Source organism: Maylandia zebra, linkage group LG2 (assembly GCF_041146795.1).
Source record: "Maylandia zebra isolate NMK-2024a linkage group LG2, Mzebra_GT3a, whole genome shotgun sequence".
In the NCBI taxonomy this organism is placed as follows: domain Eukaryota; kingdom Metazoa; phylum Chordata; class Actinopteri; order Cichliformes; family Cichlidae; genus Maylandia; species Maylandia zebra.
The window spans coordinates 32990484-33016767 of record NC_135168.1 but is presented as its reverse complement, the minus strand read 5'-3'; the positions used below and the strand labels follow the sequence as shown (position 1 = coordinate 33016767).

Below are 26284 nucleotides of genomic sequence, written 5' to 3'. Positions count from 1 at the left end.
ACGTCCCCCGAGATCAGGCCATCCACTGCAAGGGCAGAATAATACTGTATCTCTGCTGCAGCTGGTGAGCATTGTTGACAGCACTGATCCAAGATCCCTTATTAGAGAATGAGAGAAACCCCTTCAGCAACGTCACCCTGGAGAGAGGATGGTGCTAGGCAGGGGGATTGAGAGAGAGAGAGATGAGGGTGAAATAAAGCAGAAAAATAAGAGAAATTGTAGAAAATTGAAGGAATATTTTTAGAAGACTGCACAGGAAGAGGCAACCACACTGAGGGGAAAATAAAGGAGATAATCAACAGAGAGAATTACAAACTATTGAGAGAATAATTGTTAGTTTCTAGTTGCAACGTGCAACGGCTGCCTTTTTTGGTTTCCGTGGTGGAAAGATTGATCACCGGCCAATCGAACGCAGCCCACAAGGAGCAAAGAGTTCCGAGAAGTAGAAGCTGTGTTGGCTTTGCAGTTTGCATGTATGAGACTAAGTAATGCTCAAGGAAACTGCCTCCAGCTGTGAAGTGAAGTAGTGCAGGGATACTTGGAATCCAATATCAGTGCTAAGGCTTGAAGTAGCTTTAAGGCAAGGCTGCATTATAGATCTAGCCCTTGTTTCATGACAGCATGTGAAGTGCAACGTACCCCGAGCACGCAGGTTTTAATAGATGTGTCATAGGGGATGAGCATGCTCGTAATCAAGGGGAGAGGACGGGTGGCAGGACTGCGGACAACTTCCCATTAAAGTGATTCCTGCCAGACTACCATCTTAGCATTCACACCAGTAGCGGTTGCTTTCTCTTTAGACTCTCACATCGTCTTTTATGAACCTCTAAATCCACCTCTGTGCTCGCTGTTCCTCCCTGTACACCCCAGCTGAGCTTCCATGTTTTCCAAATAGGGCAGGAATAATTAGATGAGCAAACATGGTCTTATGGAGAACAAGCTCATCTTTTTCTGTTTCGACCAACTGCATTTATTTATTTATTTATAGCCTGATGAGATACTGTTTAATTAGGTCGTGTCACTTTAACTATAATGCGGTGACACCAGATTCAATGCAACTGACATTACGTCTGAAATGCACTCTAACCAGCACCATACAGCTTCTGCGGCTCTAATGAGCCTTATTATCAAATAAAATGTTGTCTGACTTTGCTCCAAAAACTTTCCCCAGCATGAAGTGTATTAGATACACTGTATCATAGCTGTATGCCAGGGCTAGTTATAAAACATTACTTTCATTTTCTTTGTGTCATCCTGTCCTTAATAAGTCTCTCCTGTATAGCAAGGCCAGTCCCCCCCCACCCAACCACCCCCTCTCCACATCTATTATCGCTCTCCTCCATAGACAATAATGTTCAAAAAGAATCACAGTAAAACACTGTGACATTTCAAATCTCTGCAATGAGCTGGTTGTCAAGGAGATGTCTCAGTGAGATGTGTCAGGCAAAAAGAGGAAGTGCTCTTTTAAAAGAGCGTTTACCCAGCCACCGGAGGTGTAATGTGCCTGCCATTAGGACTCTGCAGGCAAATAAGGGAGTTAGAGAGACGCACTGTTCTCCACAGTGTAAGAAAGCACCTTTAGAGATCCGGGGGGAGTCCCTCTGAATCCTGATCAAAATCCATTAGAGTCTTGCGCAGTTAAAGGGAGCATGGTCCTGTAGTGACCAGGCAGCTGCATATTGACACACTGACACACACTGGTCATTTCTGCACCAGCCAGGCACAGTTAACATCAAACGGACAAGGACCTGGAGATCTTTTCCCCTCACTGAGGTCTCCTCTTGGATAACCTCATCCCCTTGGGGGGGAGGGGTGGGTGGGGTGGGGCGTAACTGTTTAGAGCGGACTGGCCGATGAAACTGACGAAAAGTGCCAAAAACTATTGTTGATAAAAGATGCATACTGCTGTGTTGTGTTGGGGGGATATAGCAAGACAGGCTGAAAGGCGGGTAGACTGAAGCAGCTGTCAAAATGGTTGTTTGTAGCCCCGCGGTACAGCGCTTTGGGGAAATAATAAACTGCATCATTAGAACCCCTGTCATTCACAAGTTGTTTGTAGCAGGCTGGCTGTAAATACCCACTCCAATGCATCGCACATAGAGCACAGGTCAGAATCATTAGGTGGCTAATTTAGCAAAGAAAAACACATCTTATGAGATGGTGTGCAGGTGTAATAACACACCAGGCCCACTGCAGCCATAAATTAATGCCATATTCCATCTTCTGCTTAAAAGTAATTGAAGTGAATGCTGTTGATTTTTAAGGCTTTCTTTGGGTCCTATATATTTCCTCGCAACAACATGGAGTTTATTTTATTTATACTTTTTTGTATAATTTTTATAAAGGTTTTTTTTTTATGGGGGGTGGGGGTGAAATTGCACCTCTGCAGCTCTCGGGCCTGTTGCTCCATGGGACCGGATGAAAAAGCGAAACTTTTCCTCGTCTTAATGAGTCAGCATTCCAGCGCAGGACCACGGTGTGCAGCCATATGGCACCACCTGAACGAGTCTGACTAGTGATCCAGACGACCTCCTGACGCCTGCAAGTGTTTGTGTCTGTGGCCGGTCTGTGCCACACCCCCTTCTCCTCGGTGCGGTGGTATGATCCAGGGATACTGTTATAGCACCACCGAGCCTCACCAGCAACAGCATCATCGGGTTCAACTGCGGCTAAACGCACCGCGCCGGGATCCCTGTCACACCGCACAGCGGAGCTGGCTCGCGCACAGCCCCGTGCGAGGAGATCCCTTCCTCCCCGCGCAAAATCGTCTCGTCGTCCTCCATCGGCATTTCAGCGAGCATCATCAGCATCATCAGCACCGCCGCCTCGAAACCAGACCGCGGAGAGAGGGTGTCTCGTCCACATTTTTTAACCGGAGCTCAAGTCACATTTCTGCCGGTGGTGGGGAGGGGGGATAGCACACACTTCGGCTTTTGCAGGCTGCTTATAGCACGGAATCGGACTAAAGGGATGTCTTTACGTCGGGAAGGTAAGCGGCACGTTCAGTTCTGGCCTTTTTAGTGGGCTCATTAAGCGGGGGAGGGAGATCGGGCTACGGTGCTGCTTGGCTAAACGAGGCTCGGGTGCCGAGACAACGTGAGTTTCACGGGAATGGTGATTATCAGCTGTTCTGATGCGCCGTGCAGTGCTATGACCTGTGCGTGTCTGTGCGCGCGTGTGTGTGCAGTGTATGACAGAGTGAGGCAGACACGCAGAGAGGGGGAGAGTATATAAACGTGTGTGTGTGCGTGTGTATGTGAGTGTGTTTGTGTACGTGTGTGTGGTTGGGCTTTTATGAAAACCAGTGCACCTCGTTTGAAGTGTGGGGATGCAGACTTTGTGCCTGTGTGTGTGACAACCTGTCTAAATGATGACGATCCGAGTACAGTGCGCGGAGCAGCAGGCTGCCAGCTTTGTATGTGTCGTAGCCGTTTTGAACACTCACAGCCTTGAGTTGTTGGGGTTTTTTTGTTGTTGTGTTTTGCTCCACTTCTGACTCGTCCGCTTTATCTCCATCAGCAATCAGATCCAGAGGGTGTAGATCTCTCTGACGCGCCTACCCGGGCCCGGGCTAGACATTACCACCAGTATAGGTCCAACAGGCACCGTGACCCACTGTGTTTCTCTGTTATTTTTACATCTCTCATGTCAACTCCTAGCCCTTCTGGATGGCTGGTGAGGCAATTTCTGGCCTAAATTATTGAGCTGCGTGATATCTATTTTCCACGTTGGCGCAGTTTAAAAATGTGTGAGGGTAAATAATTAACAGGCGGCAAATGCATTTTGATAAATCATAATTATTGTGAAGGCAGCGCAAATTGCACCGAGATGGATAGGCTCTGAGAGACTTAAATTAGACCTCCTCACTTCTCCCCTTCACAGCAGATTATAAATAATTGTTTGGAGTAAACCACTCAAGGCACATTTCCAATAAATAAATAAATAAGTCATAGATAAGACAACAACAAATAAGGAAAACAAATATATGAATAATGCAGATTTCTGAGGAATTCTCCAGATATATTATTCCATTAGCTTTGAACTCTCATTCCACATCTTTTCCGATGGTATTAAATCTGGCTTTGTTTGATTGAGGGGAGGCAAAAGCATTTTAATCATAAGCTATAATTCATCAGCATCTCTAATACATGCATCTAATGCATCACCCACTACAGCCACTGTACACATCTCTCAGAGAGCTGCATTAGTGTTTGGACTGTTTCACCCATCTGGCATACCTGATTCCTGCATTATTATTTTGGAGTGTTCAAAAAAAAGAAAACAACAAAAGCAAACCAACCCGGTGTGGCTTCTGCTGCAAGCTTTGAACTGTGGGGATTTTTGTCACACGGTGTAACCCTCCCGTGTCACTGCCCTACCTGGCTTTGCTCACAACGAAGCTGTAGCTGTGCTTTATTCTTCTTCGGCTTGCACATTATTGATAGTCATGATAAAAATCAGGCACTTTGTCTCAGCTCCATGTGATTAATAGAGTGCATCTTGTACAGGAGGCTTGATAACACACATACACACATGCTCTCTTCTTCACCATATGGACGCACACTCTTTTAGTCACATTAGTCATAGGGAGATGATGTGCATGCACTGGACCAGCAGAGGTTGATGGTTGGTGCTCTGGTGTAGATTGGCTTCGCGTCGTGGTGGCGGCCTTCTTGCCATTCGCATACATGCAGATGACTTTCAGTCCTTCCGCGATGATCAACAGTGATTAAGTGCATATTTTTTTTAAATGGCACACCCATAATGGCAACACCTTAACAACCACAGGACAGGCCTTTGAATTGAAATGTCACTTCAGCAATTAAATGCTGCGCACACACCACTGATAAGGCCTTCCTGTCAGTCAACCAACTCACCACACCACCCTTCAATCACTCGGATATTCCAGATTGTACATTTAAACTTGAGCTAGCACACACACACACACACACACACACACACACACACACACACACACACACACACACACACACACACACACTCTCTCAGCAGCAGTTAGCAGTTGTCGCTGTGCTAATTATCTCCCTCAGTTGTTGCACTTTTTAATTTTCACAATTGTTGTTCTTAAGCGGGCGGTGCATATGGTGTTTTGGAAATCCAAAATAGCTGCTTAGTTACTTGGCTTGGAGTCACATCATTATTTCAGTGCAACTTCCTGACAATTTGGGCCCCGAGTGCCGATTGTTAGGATGCTGGCATTTTGCCTCGGCTGTCAGCAGATCCCATTGTCCTGTGTCAAGAAACCACTAACAAAAAAAAAACCAAAACAAAAAAACTGTTCGCTTACTTCCAATAATTTGTGTTTTTCTGAGATTTGAGTGATATTGCATGGCCTTTGGATAGTGCAGTGCTGTGCGAGACAGCGGGGGAGTTCTTTTTGTTATCCAGCTCTGCATTATTTATGAATTTTCATTCCAGGAATGCAGTAGCCCCTGGCACTGTAATGCTCCCCTCTCCCATGGAATCGCTCACAATCTTCCCTTCTGACCCACAAGTTTGTCCACAAAACTCATTTTCTTTAATAAAATTGGGGTCATGAATTAGCGAGAGGACAATGTGAAATGCATCAGAGGTTGTTTATTATATAGAGTACAACAATCAGTGCTGCAGCCAGGCAAAATGTGGCCCGGTGGGAGTTTTTATCCCTCTCTCTCCTCTTCTTCCTCTCGCTCTCTCTCTGCATGTCCATCATATAGTAGGAATGTAATTGCTGGAAAAGCATAAAATGCGTTTGCGTTCGCCACCCGGCTGATAATTTCAAAGTAAAAGCGCTCACGCCAGCCAGCTAATCAGAGTGCTAGACCCCTAGACTTGCAGACACAAACACACATATACACACACACACACATACGCAGCGTAGACACTTAGAGATGTAACCACTGTACAACTTCAAATATTTACCTTCTTGCTGCAATGCTGCTCCATCCTCAAGAGGAATTGTTTAACAAATCCTGCAGTGCTAATTAGCGTTTCCTCTATTCATTCGCCTGTGGTTGGCCTCTGCAGCAAGGAAATTGCCAGCCTGTGATTTTTTTTTCTTTTTTTTTGAAAAAAGGAAATACAAAAGCAATATAGTGCTACCAAATTACCCTATAAAAACCTCACATAGTGAGCCCATCATTTAGACTTGACAATTCAGGCACTTGGAATAAGAAAGCAGGGTTGGCACCAAAGTGATTACTGTTAAAAAAGCAGTAAATATGAAAATGGTTCAGTTGATGGCTTTGCAGACTCATTAACAGCTAATTATAAAAACAAGATTCATCAAAACAGTTGAACTCTTAGATATTTGGTCGCCATTTATTGATAAATATCACAAAATGTTACTTCAGTAAGTATCATGTATTGTATTTTTCTAGTAACTGACCATTATTAAGAATTCAGTAGTTACATATTAAGCTTTGAAGATTTTTTTTACTAGTGAGTGTGTGTGTGTCTAAACCAAAACCTGCACCGACAGCAACAGAGAAACAGCTAGAAATAGTAACCAAAATCACCTTCTTTGCCAATGCTACACACACATGCACACACACACACACACACACACACACACACACACACACACACACACACACACACACACACACACACCTACAGACGCATAGATACAGTATATGCCGGAGGCACTCTTCTTTAAAGTACTCTGCTAAGTCTCAACTGGCATCTCCAGCCCTCTGTTCTCTCTTGTCGTCTTCCATTGGGCTATGGGCAACAGTCAGGAACTATGTACAGTTCAATAACTACTCAGGTGTTATGTGAGATTTCTATGACAAAAATGCAATCACAGCCTCCCTTCACACTCCTCCACTTTCATCCTGGTCCCCCTCCTTTCAGATTTCTAGTCTGCACACAGAAGGATCAGAACCACGAGAGGCTGGCTGGTCAAGCCCACTCTACCTCTCTTTAAAATATGAGATTAATTTGTCAAGAGGTGTGTGTGTGTGTGTGAAGACCAGCGCTGATGGCGCACACCTAGACAGAAATTTGAGATAGCTGTCAGAATATTTTTAATTTCAAACCTTAGCACGTGCGCGTTAAGGTTTGAGGACCTAATTTTGCGTATTTATGTTGAATTATATTACACACAGGGATACAGCAGACAATCTTTTTCATCGCTTATTAATACATTTTCTTGCTTTTTAAAAAAAATAAATAAATATGGTTCTTAGAATTTGTAGTGATGCCTTTAAATGTCAGCCCAAGAGCCCCAAGCGCAAACATACAAAAACAACAAGTTAATGTTAGAAGGAGCCATAACCTCGCAATATGGAATATTTTTGCTTGAGTAAATACTTTTAACCCTAGCAGATAAATGTTATTTCAGTCAATCGCTGAGCTATTTCGGTGTAATTCTTTCTTTCATGACAGCATTTTATTTTCTGATATTGCTGTACTGGAACTATCATAAAAAATGACAATGCAGTATCTAATGACACACATAGAAAGCACTTCTACATGGACACGCATCCCACTGTAAAATCTTTTATTAATCCAGTCAGCAGACAACTTTAGCAGAAGAAAAATCAATTTTTGTTTCTTTCCCAATTTATTACCACATAAATTGTCCTTCACCTCCAGGTCCACATCTTGGAATTAGTGTCAAAATAATTAAGTTTAAACCAATTATATCATATCCTGCATTTGTTCACACAGAGGACAAAGGGGCAGCTGGCACTGGCTAGCTTATCGCCTGCAGACACGGGAGCCATCAGGAGAGGGTACCGGCTGAAATTGGATGCGTCAGATATGCCGAAAAACTGCGCACGATCCACCTTGAGGGTGAAGCAAACAGCCATGGTTTAGCCAAGTTACTAACTGGAGACTAAGTCGCCTTCACGTCTGCTCCATATTAGCGCACAATGAAGCTCAACAGCACGTCACACACCTACAGTTGCACCTCAAGACCGTGATTAATAACTCAATATGAATGAGTTGCATCAGTAGCTTTGTTGCATGCCCATGAAATGATTTATTTAGCACTATAAAACACAGTGATATTACACTGTAGATCTCTCCGCTAAACGAGTTCATCTATTTCCTGCTGACTGGTAAATAGCCTCATGTGTATCATCAGTAATATTCATAGCTCTACTTTCTAGATGATCATGAATTATTAACTCATAGAAAAGATGAATAGCGCCAAAATGGTGCTTGATGCATCTCTGCTGGAAGCCACATTTTGCACAATGCAATGTACAGTAGGGTACAGTACGGTTGGGTTGGGTGTGTTTTTCAGTGCCTTGCGAGGAGGTGAATTGTTTTCATTGTTCAGGTTTAATTTCAGGGAGGAGACTTGATCCACCGTGAACTCAGGGATGTATTTCAAGCGCGTGCATCATCGCACCAAATTGACTTCTGTCTGTAGAGACACATATTCTTCGCTGATTGCAAGCCAGGATGTCAAGCCAAACTGCACAAAGCAAAGTGATGTGAAAAAAAGGAAGACCAAAAAAAACAAGGCAATATGTACTCCAAGAAAACCAGAGAACGGCAGAGCTGCACAGCCATTTTTCATGCGAACCAGGCTTTGTACATCACGTTTCCGGACGTAACAATCCCGAAATCTGAAATTTTACCAGATGCTCTCGCGTGTCATCCCCACCTTGGTCTCAAAAAGGAATTGTCTGGGGGGAAAAAATCCTTATTTTGTTCTCGTTAATGTGCTCGGATGACACAGTGATTCATTTGACAGGAACCAAAATGAGAAATGCAAATTGGTGAGGAATGTGCCCACTGCAGATTTTGCCTAACAAATTTTGAGGAAGGAGAAAGAAAAAGGACTGCAGTGGAAAATAAGATGCAGGATAAATGAAAAAGCAAGGCGGAGGTTTGAGATATCGAAGGAAAAAGTGCTTCAAATGTCTCTCTGCCACTTCCTAACTGTAAATACATTTTACAGTATGTGTGCTATTGATTTCAAATTTATGTGATTTGTTTATCTGGAAATCTGCAACTCTTCTCTTTCGCTGTTACATCTCACCATGGCCTGTCTGTGCGTCTCACATATATATTATAGCCTTTAGGGCTGAATACACATTTCTAACAATCCTGCATTCATTCTTGGTGAAAGCTCGAAATTTTTATGTCTGTCTCAGAGCATGGTTAAACAGACTGTCTGCCATAACCTTGAGGCGGATTTATATGTTTATATAAATTGAACAGACGTATAGGTGGGATGTATTCAGCCCATCGCTTCTGTCTCGTCAGCTCACAAAAGAGCATTGCGAGAACGTCGGCTTGTTCCCGACTGAGTCCCGTGGTCTTTGAATAGCTGCTTCTCTCTTTGTTGAGAAGTATTTTCCTGTGTGAGGCTGCTGAATGCCATCCGTGGCCTCAGTCTCTGAGCCGCCAGGAGAATCAGAGTGAAAGTGAGGGCTGAGAAGAGATCTGAGGAGCAGCAGGAGCCCTCTGGACTTTTGCATTGGGAGTGCCGCAAAAAAAAAGAAAGAAAGAAAGAAAAAGATCTCCTCTTACACGCTCCTTGGTTTTCAGAGGCTGAGAAGCATCAAATTGTAACAGCGCAGACGGAAGATTAGCCCACTTAGCATTCAGAAATCAATCTGCTGGGCTGCTCAACAGCTACTAGTACATCGTTTCAGCTGCTCCTCTGGAGGACTAATGCTCTTTACTCACTCATTTCTCCGTAATCAACAACTTCATGAGTGAGGACGCACAGGAAATACTGTCTAAATCGCAAGTCACCAAATCCAATTTCAGGAATCAATGGCATTGATTTATCAATTAATTTTGCATCCCTAATGCTGCCACTTTGCTTGGCTTTGGGTGTTGGGAGGGTTTTAGCGGTCAAATGCATTATTGAAAGAGGCTTTTTTTCCAAGCAGTGGCTGATGCAGAGAGCTTAGGAGGTTGTCACTCATGATGTAAAGCTTTATTTGCAAAGCGAGTTAGTGCGAACAGCCTTTTAGTCCGCCGAGGAGGACAGTGACATGTATTTATCTTGCGAGAGAGGAGGAATATCAAATGTGTTGAATAAGGCTTTGCCTTGTCAGGAATATTGATTAAGTGGTTTTGGGTGGTGTCTCTTGCTCCGTGTGTGTGCGTATTTGCGGTCAAATCCCCGTGTGCCCCTTCAAGTGGATGTGAATACAGTACATGTGTGCTGTTGCATACTTGCATCATATTTTGTGTTTTCTTGTTTGCTCTCCGGCCTTCTAGGGAATCAGCAGAGGGCTTTAGATCAGAGACGGGCAGGATCGGAGCGTGAATAGAAAGAAGCAGTGGGGGAGACAAAAAAGACTATGGGCTACCTTAGTCGAGATCTGAAAGGAAGAAAAAAGTCATAACTGTAGTCAAGATATAAAAGAAAGCTTTGAAAAGTTAAAGCTTAGCTACTCCCTTGCTCTAGGCCACATTCAGAGAGCATGAATAGTGTAGGACCTTATGGATTTCTCCACACTGCTCAGGCATGAAGCGCTGATATGGGATTTGAGCCATGTCCACTATAAATAGTCAAATGGCCCAGGTTGGTCCTGACAGCTCCTGACAGCTCCTGACAAGGGCCGATCTGCTCCGTGAGCGGACGCACGCAGACTTTATTTCCTGCTTCTTGGTCATGCTCTCATTCTAACACGGGTGGGAATACAACAAGGATTTGCAGGGCTACACGTGTCACCTATACGACTTGCTTTGCACATGCAGCAGATGCATTAACCTTGGGTTATATGGTGTGCGGAATAATGAGGGCGTACGGTGAACCGGAGGCTGAATGGTGAAAGACACTGCGACGACAACACAGGAACAGCAAGCGGGGTTCACACAATGCTGTCTTTGCTGAGAAGGCCAGTGAAGACTGTTGAGCCTCTGTGGCATGTGGGTGTTCAAGTGTGCTGTTTGTCAGCTAGCGTGAAATGCTATAAGAACTTGTAGGCGCAAGGGCACTGAGTGTGTGTGTGTGTGTCCATCTGTGGATGATTGTCAGTGTGTTGTTCATCTTCAAACCCAGGAGCTAATAAAGTCTGTATGCTGAGGTTTATGTGTCCGAGCATGCGTATGTATATATATATTTATATATATTTATATGTGTGTGTGTGTGTGCTTGTGTGCTACAGTATGTGTTCTGCTGGTAAATTCGGCAGCAAGAGATTTCAGGCTTGGTCAGCTATGAAAGCACAACTACGTGACAAGAGTGCTGCTGCCGCCCACAGATAGCTAGCCCTTATCCACTAATTAAAACCCTCTATCACTCCATGTCTCACTTGGCAATCTCTCTATCCTTCAATGCTCCCCATTTTCATAGTGAAATCTCTCCATCTCTTATTATCTATCCATCACTCCCCTTATCCTTGTTCGCCGTTCATCCCTCCCTCCCTCCTCTCAGCAGGAGCCGAGGGCTCCCAGTGGGTGGTGCACTCTTTTGTTGTGTTGTGGGTGGTTTAGGTATAACAGGGTCCTGTGGGTCCTTCAGGGCCGCTCGTCATCGTCGTCCCTGTCATATGCCTGAGGAACCGTGGTGGTGCTAACGAATGGAGAAGATAGCTTTTTAAGCCCTATCCCCCCCACACGCACACACATCCTCCTCCCATCTCTCCATGCAAACAGCCACAAACACACACAGGAGGTGCACACACACACACAGACACATACACCCTCGCTTTAGGAGAAGCGCTCTCTCTCTCTGACAGCTCACTGTTTACTCCCGTAGGACCTGTAGCCTGGATCTGCATTTGCAGCTACAGACTGTGCCTCAATTGCTTCTGATGATTAAGCCATTGTAATGGTAGACAAAATGAAAACCTGCAAACAGCGACAGGATTGTCATAACTTCACTTTGGAGCATCTGGGGCGATAAGTCTATGCTGTGGCATGAATATATTTTCTCAAGGTTCCTCATCGTCATTCCTGCGACTCGCCGGGCCTGTTTAGCGAGCAGAATTAGCTTGTCTCTGTGCAAACAAGCTTCAAGGAAACGTATAAAGGCGAGAGCTAACAAAGAAACTAGCTTCCTACTCACATGGGGTCTCCGGCCTGTTATGAAAATAAGAGCCTTCTCTGCATGTAATCCTGGAACGATACTGTATCAATAATCTGAGGACTAATATGGTTGGATGCCACTCTGCTCTCCCCGTCCTCCTTGTTTATTTACCAGTTTGAAACTCAATTTCACTGCCTCTGCCTGGCCCCAATCCTCTCTCTGCCTCATTCTCTTTTTCCATTTTGCATGCTCTCTCTTCTTTTTGCTTCATGACTTCAGCACATTCATTTGAGATTGGGAAGCGAAAATCGGTTTTGACTTGTCCTCATGGTCCTTGCCTTTTCACATGACAATCTCGACCGTGCTGTTTGTGTTATCGTCGCTGCTGTTGGACATCTGAGGGACCCCGCCCCTCCAGAGGAGACTCGGAGCGTAAATCCTTTTTAAAAGCAAGTTGTGTATGTGAGCCTCGATCACTTCTCTAAGCAGATTTTGTCCATGGCTGCACTGTTTGAATAAATAGATAGATAGGACGGAGGATCAAGTGGGTGAAGGGTCCCATTAGATATTATTGCATTTGTGTAGCCATGGATTATCACTCCCGTGTCACTGTGTGTGTGTGTGTGTGTGTGTGTGTGTGTGTGTGTGTGTGTGTGTGTGTGTGTGTAAGAGGGATTGATAAGAAATAGAAAAAATGGCTAGTGGCAGTGGATAAGCACTGGAAGGGGATAACAAAGCAACATGATGCTTGTGTTGTACTCAGTGTTGTCACTTTGTATTAGTTTGGTAAATAAGGAGGATGTAGTCCCCACATACTGAATCAACACTGATGCTACCTATGAATTCTGATTTGTACCATGCTGCTCAAATAAAAATGATAGATGCACTTTGAAAATGTCAAATTTCAATGGGAAAAGTCATGCTGGATATCTATACTGATATGGATGAGTAATGTGTTAGGAAATAAAGGATGACACGTTGTTTGATGGAAATGAAAATTATCCACCTACAGAGGGCTGAATTCAGAGAAACCCCCAAAATCAAAGTGAAAGGCTAGTCCATTTTCTTGAAATTTCATTGTAACAACTCAAAATGGTCCTCGGCAGTTTGTATGGCTCTCACATGCATCCTTGATAATGTGAGAACTCCTAATGAAATGATGGATATTGTCCTGGGGGATCTCCTCCCAGATCTGGACCAGAGCCTCACTGAGCTTCTGGACAGTTTGAAGTGCAACCTGGCAGCATCCGTGGACCAAAACAAAATTTCCCAGAAGGGTTCTACTGGATTTGCTCAGGCGAGCATGGGGGCTAGATCATTTTGATCATTTCCTTCATCCTTCAGGAATTGCCTCCAGACTCTCACCACATGAGGCAGAACACTGTCATCCACCAGGGCGAACCCAGGACCCATTGGACTGACGTAGGGTGTGATAATGAGTCCAAGCATTTCATCATGATACTTAATGGCACTCATGATGTCATTGACTAGCCTGTAGAGGTCTGCGTGTCCCACCATGGATATGCCTCTCCAGACCTTCACCGACCACCAAACCAGTTATCCCGAACGATGTTACAGGCAGTATAAAATTCTCCAAGGCTTCTCCAGACCCTTTCATATCTGTCACATGTCCTCAGGGTGAACCTGTTCTCATCTGTGGTGCCAGTGGTGGACCTGCCAATTTTGGTATTCTATGGCTAATGCCAGTCAGGCTCCACAGCACTAGAGAGTGAGCACAGGGCCCACAAGAGGACGAGTTCCTCAAGCCACTCTCATGAAGTCTGTGTCAGATTGCCTGGTCAGAGACACCAGTGATCTGCTGGAGGTCATTTTGTAGTCGGCAGCGCTCATCCTACTCCTCGTTGCACAAAGGAGCAGATACCAGTCCTGCTGATGGGTAAAGGACCCTCTACGGCCCAGTCCAGCTCTCCTATAGTAACTGTCTGTTTCCTGGAATCTCCTCCAGACTCATGAGATTGTGCCACCCTGGAGGAATTGGACTATCTTTGCAACCTTTATATGGTCCAGATATCACCTCATGTTACTAGTAGTGACACTGACACTAACACTATCAAAACTAGTGAAAAAACCGAAAAGATTAGGATAAAAAAAAAAGTCAGTGTCCTCCACCTGTAAAACCATTCCTGTTTAGCTGGTTGTTTCCTTGTCGCTCCTTTAGTCCACCTGTTGTTAAATTCATTGACACCAAAGCAGCTGAAACTGATTAACAACCCTCTCTGCTACTTAACTGATCAATGTCCCAGAAGTTTAATCAACTTGATGCTCTACTCTGATTAAAAGGTGTTCTTTACATTTTTAAGCAGTATATTTTGCTGTACAATCAAGTAGACTGTATAAAACAGGGGTCGGCAACCTGCGGCTCCTTTTAGTGCGGCTCCGCGTGGTTTGGGAAAATAAATTATTATTTTTAAGTAATTAGCTGAAGTGTATTTTATTTATGTTAGTTCTTTTTTAACTTGTAGTTCTAAATTGGAAGATTATTGTGATATTGGAATATAAAAATAAAATTATATTCTATAATTTTCTTAATCGCTCAAAATAAGCGTCACACTTGCCGTGCATTTATTAAGACTTTCAACCCCAGGTAAGACAATTCTGGATCTTCGGATCCACATCATGTCAGCAGCTCCACCGTGAACTATGTTAAACACAAACACCGCTCACGCCTCACAGACGACAGCTTACAGTCCTGCGTAAAGATGAAAGTGACTTCGTACAGCCCCGATTTGCAGACGCTGTGCGCAGAGGTTCAGGAGCAGAAGTCCCATTGTAAACATATCACGGCAGGCCCGACGATGTTTGCATGAACATGCTTTTCAGCATCTCTCTATTGACCACTTTTCACACACGGTTGCTGTACGCATACAGCCGGTGTTAAAGCTCACAGCCCGACACATACCAACACAACAGCATAGAGACCACAGACGTTAAGGCGGCGAGGCGCGATTGCGGGTGCCGCTAAGGTGCGTCCGCCTCCCCTGCAGCGGCTCTGCAGACCACGCCCCGCCACACACATTAACTAGGTAAAATACATATTTAGGCAGAATATTGCAAATATCTATTTTTCATTTTTCAGCAGCATAGTGCTTTTCCCCCCCAATTATTTTGGGGTCAATGCTCCAAAAGCCCAAAGGCGATATAAGGCTGGCGGCTCTCAACAGTTTTTGTTTGCTACATGGATCATTTTAGTTCAGCTGGGTGTCTTTCCTTTTGTTATATTTCTTTAAGAGTTCAAAATGTGTTAATTACATAAATAAAATGTAATTTTCTCTGTAGCACTTCATGGATTTAAGCAACACACCTTAGTTGTTCACACAAAGCATAAAGGTGAAAAAAAAAACCAATATATACAGTGTTATCTTCATTTTAGATGTCAAAAAGTATTTGCGGCTCCCAGTGTTTTCTTTTGCGTGGAAATCGCGTCCAAATGGCTCTTTGGGTGTTAAAGGTTGCTGACCCCTTGTATAAAAGATGGTAGTAGTCAACAACATACCTAACGTGAAGTCTCCAACATAGCTGGTGCAATCTTGATTGACCATAATTATACAAATTATACCATCAGTGCTAAGTAAAACACAAATAAAATACTTGTACCTATCAAAACTGGAACACAAAGTTTATGGATGAGCTGTACCACACGAAGCATCCAGATGTCTGTCAAAGAGGCCACGCCCCTAACTTTAAAACCTAATAAAAAAAAAAGAAAGCATAATCCTTGATAGCTGCAGAGATGCAAAACAAATTATCGATGGGAACAAAAAAATACGATTTTTGTTCCAGACTGTAATCCCAATAATTTCCTCTTTAAGGTTCAGCATTTTTAACATTGAAGACTACGGAGATTGACTCACTTTTGGAGCCTGCTTCAAGTGAACTGTGAATTTTGGCATCTCTACTTTGGCTTCCTTTTTCAGCCTCCAGGGTTGCTGTTTGTGAAATAAAGACAGTGATTGTGGCTGCTTTTGACACACTGAAAAAGCTCAGTGTTCATTTCAAACAGATAGTGATAATGTACCTCCAGGGTCAAGGCCTATAATCTCCTTACCGATGAAAACATTAACAACCATGAAGAATGCAAAAATGAGATATTTCTGGCTGCCAGAACAGCTAAAACTAAATTCAAAGTTATACTAAATACATAGCTCCTCCTCCTAAGATGCAGGCTGCTTGATCACCTTAGCAACAGCCCATATGTTTCCCATATTGTTTGTGTCTATCTAACAAGTGAGAATAGATTTTCTATTTCTATTTTATCACTGCTTTCCATTCATAGCAGAAACACGTTTATTATGCTATTCACCGAATAATAAGAGATTCAGTGCATAAAAATATTCACCCATAATCGATTTGTGACACATATCTTATAGCTTATACGTTTTTTTACAGTCTCCCAGTCAGTCTGTCTTTGCATTTGCAATCAGACTATGATCATTTTTAGTAACTGGCAGTATGGTGATACAATGAAGCACTTAGCTTAACAAATGCACCGTGTAGTCCCGTGTTCTACAAGTGTATAAATAAATGATGAGAGATGATACAAACCTTGTAAGGATGGTCTGAAAGAATCCTATATTAAAAATTTACTCTAGCACGGAGCTAATTATAACAACATCTTTGGACCTTTTCAGAGCAATTGTGCTTTTTCTCTTGGAAGAGTTGCCAGTAGCTGAGCCAATGTGCCCACTCTGCCCCAAGGTGGTTATTCCTCAGCTGTGAATCTCGCCTGGTGTTGAGCTCAGGTGGCACATGCTGACTTGTCCTAGAGAACGCCCCTGTGTCTTGTTTGAAGCAAGCTTGGCTCTAGGAAACAATCTCCAGGTTTCAACATCAAAACCGAGAATCAACCCCCCTAATGGGCACCCTACTGTGGGCTAGAATTAGCAGGAATAACCCCCGCCAGCAGGCTTACTTCTCTAAACGCAGGAGCCTCGAAGGACGAGGTGGAGGGCGGAGAGCGTGCGAGGCAGGGGAAGAGCGGGGAGGAGGGAAAGCAGAGGTGGACCGGTACAAGAAAGAGGGAATTATACATGTCACATACAAGCGCAACTACATTTATTAAGAGCAATGTTCACTACACCATCTGTGCGAGTTCAAACGCGCGGCGGAGGAACAAGATGATGCCCCTTTGTGCCGCGTTGCAGTCTTTCATTTTTCTGTGTAAATGTAAGACAGACATAAAACGGGACAGAGAGCCTCTGTAGAGACAGACAGCAGTCAGTGCCTGAAGCAAGCTCAGAGCTCACAGGGTAATGTATACTCGCTCCTCACCGTACCAGAGAGAAGGTGACACCAGTCAATCCCGTTCTGACAGGGCAGCTGAGATAATAGCGGGCTTTGATTCCTTGCAATAACTTCTGCCAATCAAAACCAAAGGCATCATGATTGCAGAGAGAACCACAAGCATGCGTGCGAGTGAATCCGGAGAAGCTTACTGTATGCTACTGTACGGACTGAGAAGTGAGATAATTGCACAGAAAATGCTCTTGTGCACTTTAAAAGGCCCTGTTGTGCTTAAAGGGGGAAAGATGGATGCAAGCAAAGGCTAGTGGTGAGCTTTTAGGGTGGGGGTGTGTGCAAGATGAATGCGCGAGTGACTTGGCCCATTTTTTGACTGTTTGCTGTCAGAGGTCAGTGGGTGGTCTGCATGTGTGTGTGTGTGCATGCATGGAGGGGATGAGGAGGGTGAGTGCAAGGCCAGGCTAGGGAGGCTTTCAGGTGGAATAAAAGCGTTACTGCAGTGGTAGAAAGGTCAGCTGTAAACTTGTATCAGGCGGGTGGTGATCACCCTATGCCGCAGATCTCTGAGGTATTGAGCAGGCACGCTCTAATGGCTTTGATATATGGACTACAGGACTCCCTGAAGAGGTCAATACCATAGCACTTTGTCTCTATGAGCAATGACCCTCTCAAGCTCCATTTAGAAGCTTTATAACTGCAGGAAATAGGCTGGAAAGGCCTCGAGCAGGGCACGATGAAAGAGAACTAATATGAATGAAGTATTTTCTAATCACGTCTTCTGTGCTCTAATCGTCGTCCCAATCAATCATTAGTTTGGCGGTATAAGTATATAGCGATGGACGTTATCGGAAGCAGATTTTGATGTGGTTGAAAGAAGAACAAGAGAATCGGAGCTGAATAGAGCCAAAAGAGCTGATTTATCATTACTCCATTCGGGAGGGCAATGACACTGTAAAGACTGGCTTCTAATAGCATTTCATCATTACTTCAGAATCTGGTGAGTCACAGCGTTTAATGAGAGTGAGAGACACGGCTCTCAGCGACAAATTTGTAGATTTATTCGTAGCTTGTCAATGCTCGTCTGTAAAAGAGAGATAAAGCTTAAAGTAGCGAGAGGAAAAATAGAAACCGCAACTGACAGAACACTAAGCTTTGCTTTATTTGGGCCAATTTTTTTTCAAACACGTGCGGACATAATGGCTACCATCGCGGTCCCTTCTGAGCGTATTGATTTGGAGCAACCTTTGGTGTGAAATATGAAAGAAGCCAAATGCTGTTTATGAATGTCTGCTGTAATTGGAATGAGCAGATGTTGCAATACTGTTCCACTGTGTTCAATAATAGACTTTTGCGCTATTTTTCTCCTCTGCCCCTGTCCATTTTATCCCCTGTTTCCTTTCATTTTCCACTGCTGGCCCATTCTTCTTTCTCCCTGCTGCCCTTTTCCCTTCCTCGCTGTTTCTACCCCATTGCCCTGCGTCTCACCCGCCTCGTTTTCTTCCAGACTCTGTGCTCTGTGCTGTGGCTGTGCTGAGTGACTAAAGTGGAGCCCTGCGAGCCATGGAGGAGATGGACAGCAAACCCTACCAGCCGTTGTCTAAGGGGCGTCATGAAATGGAGATGTCCTACACCAGCTCATCCGATGAGAGTGAGGATGGGCGCACCCATCACCGCTCCTACACATCACGCGAGACCCTGCCTGACTACACACACGAGCTTCGCCTCACCCTCGGTTCACATCGGGAAAGGCAGAGCAACTACAGCCAACCCCAACAAGGTACAAGGTCACGCTTATCATGCTATCAGGGCATGCTTAGGCTGGATATAGTTACCTTGAAATATACGTCCGCGGTTGCAAAGATACTGTATGTGTACTCAAATGGATACTGGCACCAAAAGATAGGCAGACACACACACACACACACACACACACACACACACACACACACACACACACACACACACACACACACACACACAGAGGTCTTTAAAAAGACCTCTGTGAATTACCTATTACAGTCCACAATGAGCCAGAAGGACAGTCGGAGGCAGCCAATTACCTCTTCTCCACGGAGGTGATATTTCTCTCCCACAGCTAAACTAGGTCAACCCCAAACCTCTCTGGCCTCACCTGGGGTGGAACACCACCCTTCATTACACACACACAGATACTGACACGGGCAGACAGAGGCACGCATACATGCACACACGCTTGCATATACGCGCGTGCACACACCCCGACATGTACACACACCCCGACACGTACACACACCCCGACACGTACACACCGAAAAATGTCTTCCCTGTTGGTGACAGGAGGAGAAATGGGCCAGCATGCGCTGTGATGGATGGCCTTTATGCAGGTCATGTGTGGTGTTAAAAGAGAAGCAGCACCTCATCGGGAGCACGCCACTGTGCAGGGTTCATGGTGATCAATAGATACTCTTTCCACTATCTCAACCTTGTGCTCCTCTGCAAGACCTACCCACCATGCTAACAAGCGACATTAGCCATTCATAACGGTTACAACTCCTGACAAGCGGCCCGCTCCAGGGATTTCATGGTTTGAATGCCACCTGCTATGGATTTTGTCGTCCTGTTTGCCCATACGGCAACCTGTCAATGGCCATTAGTCATAATGATGCTGCCTCGATATATTCCACGACACTGCGGTGTCAAAAGAGCACTTGCCTTTTTCAGCAGTTACTCGCCTTTCTGTTTCCATAACAAACAACATCCCCTGCCATCAGTGTCATATGGTAAGGTGCACGAGACCCCCCCAAAGCAGCCTTTCAAATGTCAATGGCAGCCGGTTCTGCAAAGCACATCTGTTCATCTTTGGGCCACAGAGTTATATATAGTATACCCTACCAAAGTAACCAACTGTTAAGGGGGGACATTGCCTCCAGTGACATTTTTAATGGATTACGGTGTTCGTGACAAAGATCAGCCAATTCGTTTCTCATTTAATTCCCCACCCATGTTCTTCATATTTTCCTTCATCTTTTAAGCCTCCCCATCTTGCCCTCTCCTCCCGTTCCTTCCGGTTCCTATCCTTCCTTTTCTTTTTCCCACGTGTTTCACTATCCACTAATATTACAAATTCCTCTCTCTTTCCATTTAATCCCACATCACCTCCTTTCTGCGCTGCACCTGTCTGTGCTAAGCCTGTTTACTTTGGACAGATACTGTTGATAGATGGCCAGATAGACAGCCAGGTCCCCAGCGACGTGACCATTTTACAGAGCTGAAAACGAATGACCAAAATAATTACATTTTTTTCCTCTACTAATGGATGCTAATTAATTCGTGCTTTTTCAGCATGCTGTTTAGAAAGCCAGAAATGCATCACAGTTTAAATATTTGAATTAAGTAAGAATCTGATTATTTATGAACCTTTTTCCAACTAATTCATTTCACATTCTTGCAAAATACCTTCTGATGACACCAAATAGACAAAACCAGAAGTTCTCTGTAAACTGCTCTGTACATAAACATACAAGGCTCCTGCCAACTCTTATACTAAAAAGAGCAAAAAAATAAACAAATAAATAAAAGCGCTGCGCATGATCCCAGCCGATCACACAGAGGGGCAGTGTACGTGCCCCGAGTTCATTAGGTTTACAAACATTATTGCTAAGTGTGCACAATAACAATTAAAAGTGTCTCAGACGGGTTCTCGGAGTTTCTCTCCTTTTAGAGAGACTTCAGTTAGTTAATCAAACCTAATCTGTAATTAAGAATAGATTTTAAAAAGCAAGTGGCCGTTTAGAATCCTCAATTAACCTAACCCCAATAAATGCACGTCTTTGGACTGTGGGAGGAAGCCGGAGAACCTGGAGAGAACCCACGCAAACACGGGGAGAACATGCAAAGTCCACACAGAAAGACTCCGGCCACACGGCGGAGTCAAACTCAGGACCTTCTTTCTGTGAGGCAACAGTGCTACAGTCCCAACGTGGACTCTATATACAGTGGGGCAAAAAAGTATTTAGTCAGTCACCGATTGTGCAAGTTCCCCCACTTAAAATGATGACAGAGGTCAGTAATTTGCACCAGAGGTACACTTCAACTGTGAGAGACAGAATGTGAAAAAAAAATCCATGAATTCACATGGTAGGATTTGTAAAGAATTTATTCGTAAATTAGGGTGGAAAATAAGTATTTGGTCACCTCAAACAAGGAAAATCTCTGGCTCTCACAGACCTGTAACGTCTTCTGTAAGAAGCTTTTCTGTCCCCCACTCGTTACCTGTATGAATGGCACCTGTTTGAACTCATCATCTGTATAAAAGACACCTGTCCACAGCCTCAAACAGTCAGACTCCAAACTCCGCCATGGCCAAGACCAAAGAGCTTTCGAAGGACACCAGGAAAAGTATTGTAGACCTGCACCAGACTGGGAAGAGTGAATCTACAATAGGCAAGCAGCTTGGTGTGAAAAAATCAACTGTGGGAGCAATCATCAGAAAATGGAAGACATACAAGACCACTGATAATTTCCCTCGATCTGGGGCTCCACGCAAGATCTCATCCCGTGGGGTCAAAATGATCATGAGAACGGTGAGCAAAGATCCCAGAACCACACGGGGGGACCTGGTGAATGACCTGCAGAGAGCTGGGACCAAAGTAACAAAGGTCACCATCAGTAACACACTACAACGGCAGGGAATCAAATCCCGCAGTGCCAGACGTGTTCCGCTGCTGAAGCCAGTGCATGTCCAGGCCCGTCTGAAGTTTGCCAGAGAGCACATGGATGATACAGCAGAGGATTGGGAGAATGTCATGTGGTCAGATGAAACCAAAGTAGAACTTTTTGGTATAAACTCAACTCGTCGTGTTTGGAGGAAGAAGAATACTGAGTTGCATCCCAAGAACACCATACCTACTGTGAAGCATGGGGGTGGAAACATCATGCTATGGGGCTGTTTTTCTGCCAAGGGGACAGGACGACTGATCCGTGTTAAGGACAGAATGAATGGGGCCATGTATCGTGAGATTTTGAGCCAAAACCTCCTTCCATCAGTGAGAACTTTGAAGATGAAACGAGGCTGGGTCTTCCAACATGACAATGATCCAAAACACACCGCCCGGGCAACAAAGGAGTGGCTCCATAAGAAGCATTTGAAAGTCCTGGAGTGGCCTAGCCAGTCTCCAGACCTCAACCCCATAGAAAACCTGTGGCGGGAGTTGAAAGTCCGTGTTGCTCGGCGACAGCCCCAAAACATCACTGCTCTCGAGAAGATCTGCATGGAGGAATGGGCCAAAATACCAGCTACTGTGTGTGCAAACCTGGTAAAGACCTATAGTAAACGTTTGACCTCTGTTATTGCCAACAAAGGTTATGTTACAAAGTATTGAGTTGTATTTTTGTTATGACTAAATACTTATTTTCCACCCTGATTTACGAATAAATTCTTTACAAATCCTACCATGTGGATTCATGGATTTTTTTTTCACATTCTGTCTCTCACAGTTGAAGTGTACCTCTGGTGCAAATTACTGACCTCTGTCATCATTTTAAGTGGGGGAACTTGCACAATCGGTGGCTGACTAAATACTTTTTTGCCCCACTGTATGACCCCAAGTTTAATTACATATTTGATTGAAAGAGTTAGAAATACTTTTATAAATGTGCAAGCTCTTAACTCAAACAGAGAAAGAAACACAAAGCTAAAATTTGGGATCCAATTCAGGGATTTTGTACATTATATTCAGCCTACTTTCTTGTGATTGTTTTACCCAAACTGCTTGGCAAATAATGATTTTTGCTCATGACAGGTACTTACGAGATTGGAAGAAAGCACAGTAATATAAAACAGTCACATAAATAGTCCGGAGGCCTGAGCGGGTGACTGTAATGGCAGGAAATGGGAAGTTCTTCAAAGAAAAATATTGTTGCTCTAATCACTTCCACCCCCGGCCGTTTTATCATAAATACGTTTCAAAACAAAGCGGTTAGACAACTTTTCAGTTTGCAGTCAATCCGTGTTTGTTGCTACTGGGAAATGGCCAATTTGCTTCCAAATTGCCCTCTTGCAGCCAATTTGAACTAAACAGTAGTGTGGAGTGGTGACCAATCTTTGGCTGCTTTAATTCCAGCAGAACAGTATGTGAGCCAGACTTGGTCTTGACCCCATCAAACAGGCACAGCAGGACACATCGCTGGTCAATGAAGTGGTCAACAGGACTGCGGCTTTTATTGAAACGCTGCGGTTCATGTTCAGAGGACCTGACCTAACACACGTATTAGCTGCGCTAAGTGAGAAGGAAGGGAAGTGTTTCTTTCCTCTGTTCTCAGAGGGGCCTGTGGTACCAGGCTGCTATCTATATGGATTTCAAATGATGCCCTCATTTCTTCACAATTACATCAGTTCCTTCACTTCCACTTATACATTCTAAACAGAAAACTCATGTGGTGAGAAAGAAAATTTACTCAACTGCCTCTACAGGAAAAAAAAAAGTAGCACTCAATTGAATTGAATTGAATTGAAGTGTAACCAGAGGACTAACACAGTATATCTGATGTTCTCAGATAACAGGTTGATGCTCGGGATTGGAGGGCGTTCTAATACCTGAAAGCATATGAGGCTCAATTTTTCCCTCAGTCTGAGTCAATATTAATAAGGTTTGATCTTTATCTGATCTCTTCACCCCACCAAGGAGAATATAGATGAGATCAGTGCTCTGTTTGAGCAGCAGTTCAATACATCTCGAGCTCAATAACACACATCGGGCAGCCCGAACAGGATATAGCCTCACTGCAAATGGTTAAGAAAAATTGAGGCTGGCATTTTGATTTGGACCTCTGCTAAAAAAGAAGAAGAAAAAAAAAAACTTTTAATAAATGCTTGCTCAAATAACAGCCTGCCTGTTGGAATAATTTGGGAGGTGTTCGCTGTTTGGCTTGTAAATGCCTGTCTTTAGCAAACACCTGGTCAGCTTAGTCGCTGAAGCAAATAAAAAACACACGCCAGTATTAGAGGCTTTGCAGTTCTTTGGCTGTGCGTGCTCATTTTGCATGTCTCCCCTCCCTCTAGATTTAGACTTCTGTAAGGCCGGGCAGTTGAGGAGCCCAGACTTTCACATCCACCAACAGCAGCAGCAGCAGCATCAGCAGCATCAGGAGGAGGAAGAGGAAGTGTTGTGCTCTGGACCGACCGGGCACGTCCACAGCCACGGCTACTCCCTCGGTGTGGGTTCGGACGTGGACACGGAGCCGGAGGTGGACCCGTCTCCCGCTCACGGCCTGCAGCACATGTGGATGCGCGGCCTCAAGTCTGAGCAGAGCTCCTGCCTCACGAGCCGCGCCAACTCCGCCCTCTCTCTAACTGACACCGAGCACGACAGGAAGTCTGAGCCTGACAATGGTGAGTGGGGAAAAAACCCTCTCTTCTTACTCGTTAATGGGATTGTCCATCAGCAGTGGAGATCGGCTTGGCAGATAATTTAGTAGCACACGTTTGATGATTTTCTTTTCTACAAGCAAGGAGAATGCAGCATGTGGTGAAGTGAGATGGTGTTTCACATCCTACACTTATAGCCTCATTATAGAAAAGAGACGCAAAATAAACGCAAAAAGAAAAACAACACCTAACATTCTTCTTTTTTTTGAGATTTAAGTTACACCCCTGGTCCATTGCGTGATTGAAACTCTCAGTATTCGAACTAAAGCTAATGCTTAAGTTCCTCTTTCTTTGAAGGCTATTTGATGTGACTAAATAGAGTAAATGTACTATTGGTTATTTAGTCTCTGAAGTGAGCTCTTATTGAAGGTGAAGCTGGGGTTGACTCTGAGCTCAAGGAAAGTCCAATGATGAACATCCACAGAATATGAGTTGGAAAAAGGATTGGAGATTTTGGATTAAAGGAATTGTAGCGGTCCCATGTCTACAGTGCCTGAATGGCTGCCTGAGGGCATCTGACAACCGCCTCTGTGGGAAGACTCTAGCCTAGAAGGAAGGAGAAGTTGAGAGGCAGGCGAGGTGGGGAGGGGGTGAAGATATTGGGCCAACTAGAGAAGAGCCTGGGATGGTGCCAGCTATCTGTCTTGCGCTGCTGGGCTTGGCTGGGCTCCCTGCAGATGGAGAGTTAGTTAGAGGTGCACGCAAACAAAGACAGAGCTCTCCAACCCGTCCCCAAGGGCACTGTCTGTTTATGTGCCGCAAAAAAGGTGGAACGTATTCAGTGGCTGAGAAAAGGAAGGGTGATGGAGAAAAAGAGAGAGGGGAGAAGGAGAAGGGGCAAGCAAAAAATGCAAATGAGAGAATAGAAATGGTAATGTAATGGTATAATTAGAATGAGAATAAAAGGGAATGAGTGGTTGAGGGTAAAACAGGTGAAGGAGACGCTAGTTTCAAGTGAGTGCTAGACAAAGATGGTGAAAGACTGGGAAGACAGAGGAGAGAGCGAAAAAGGAGCTAGAAAGGTTTTGGGATGCTTGGGAATAGCTGGTGCACTGGACAGGAAGTCAGCGTCACTGAAAATGAGGGTGAGAGAGAGTGGGAATGCTTGCAGCAGTACACAGTAACCAATTTGTGATGGCTGCGTGCATATGGTCCAAAGATATTACCATTTCAGATGAGGGACTCTGTCTTTATCCGGGGTCAGAATTAAAACTGCAAAAAAAAAGAAAAGAAAAAAAGGTGGAGGCAGCTTTGAATGAAGCAGACAGCAGGGAATAAGGATGGATGAAGTCACAGACGTAAGAGGGGAGGATTAAAATGTTCAAAGTGTTGGGCTTTGCTGCTACAGTGCACCAGGAAAGCCGGTTTATGTGTGGATTTCATGTGTCACATGATGATGTAATGCATGTCCTGTGTTTCTCTCTCCAAACTTTTCTCAAGAACACGCTCTCCCCCCTTTTCACTCACACCTATGCTCCTCTGCTGCGTCCGTATCCTTTTTACTCTGCAACCTTATTCCCTCTCCACCACCGGCAGCAGCCCATTTATTCTTATCCTCTTCCTGTCCATCTCTCTCTGAGACATGGCCAGGTGTGTCCATGCGTGGCATCCTCTAATAGGAAATGTATTATGGATGTCACATTTCTCTCCATCAGCACAACAAAGTC

The 26284-nt window shown here is 44.4% G+C and overlaps 1 protein-coding gene across 1 annotated transcript in view; it reads left to right on the top strand.

Annotated features, from left to right (window-relative positions):
* The first annotated feature begins 2616 nt into the window (after positions 1 to 2616).
* Positions 2617 to 26284, top strand: part of tenm1 (teneurin transmembrane protein 1) — a 195744-nt gene continuing 172076 nt past the window's right edge. The window contains exons 1-3 of the mRNA XM_014409889.3: positions 2617 to 2989; positions 18717 to 18989; positions 24252 to 24581. Coding sequence (XP_014265375.2) covers positions 18773 to 18989; positions 24252 to 24581 — 547 coding nt within the window. The 5' untranslated portion in view covers positions 2617 to 2989; positions 18717 to 18772. The remainder of the gene's footprint in view (positions 2990 to 18716; positions 18990 to 24251; positions 24582 to 26284) is intronic.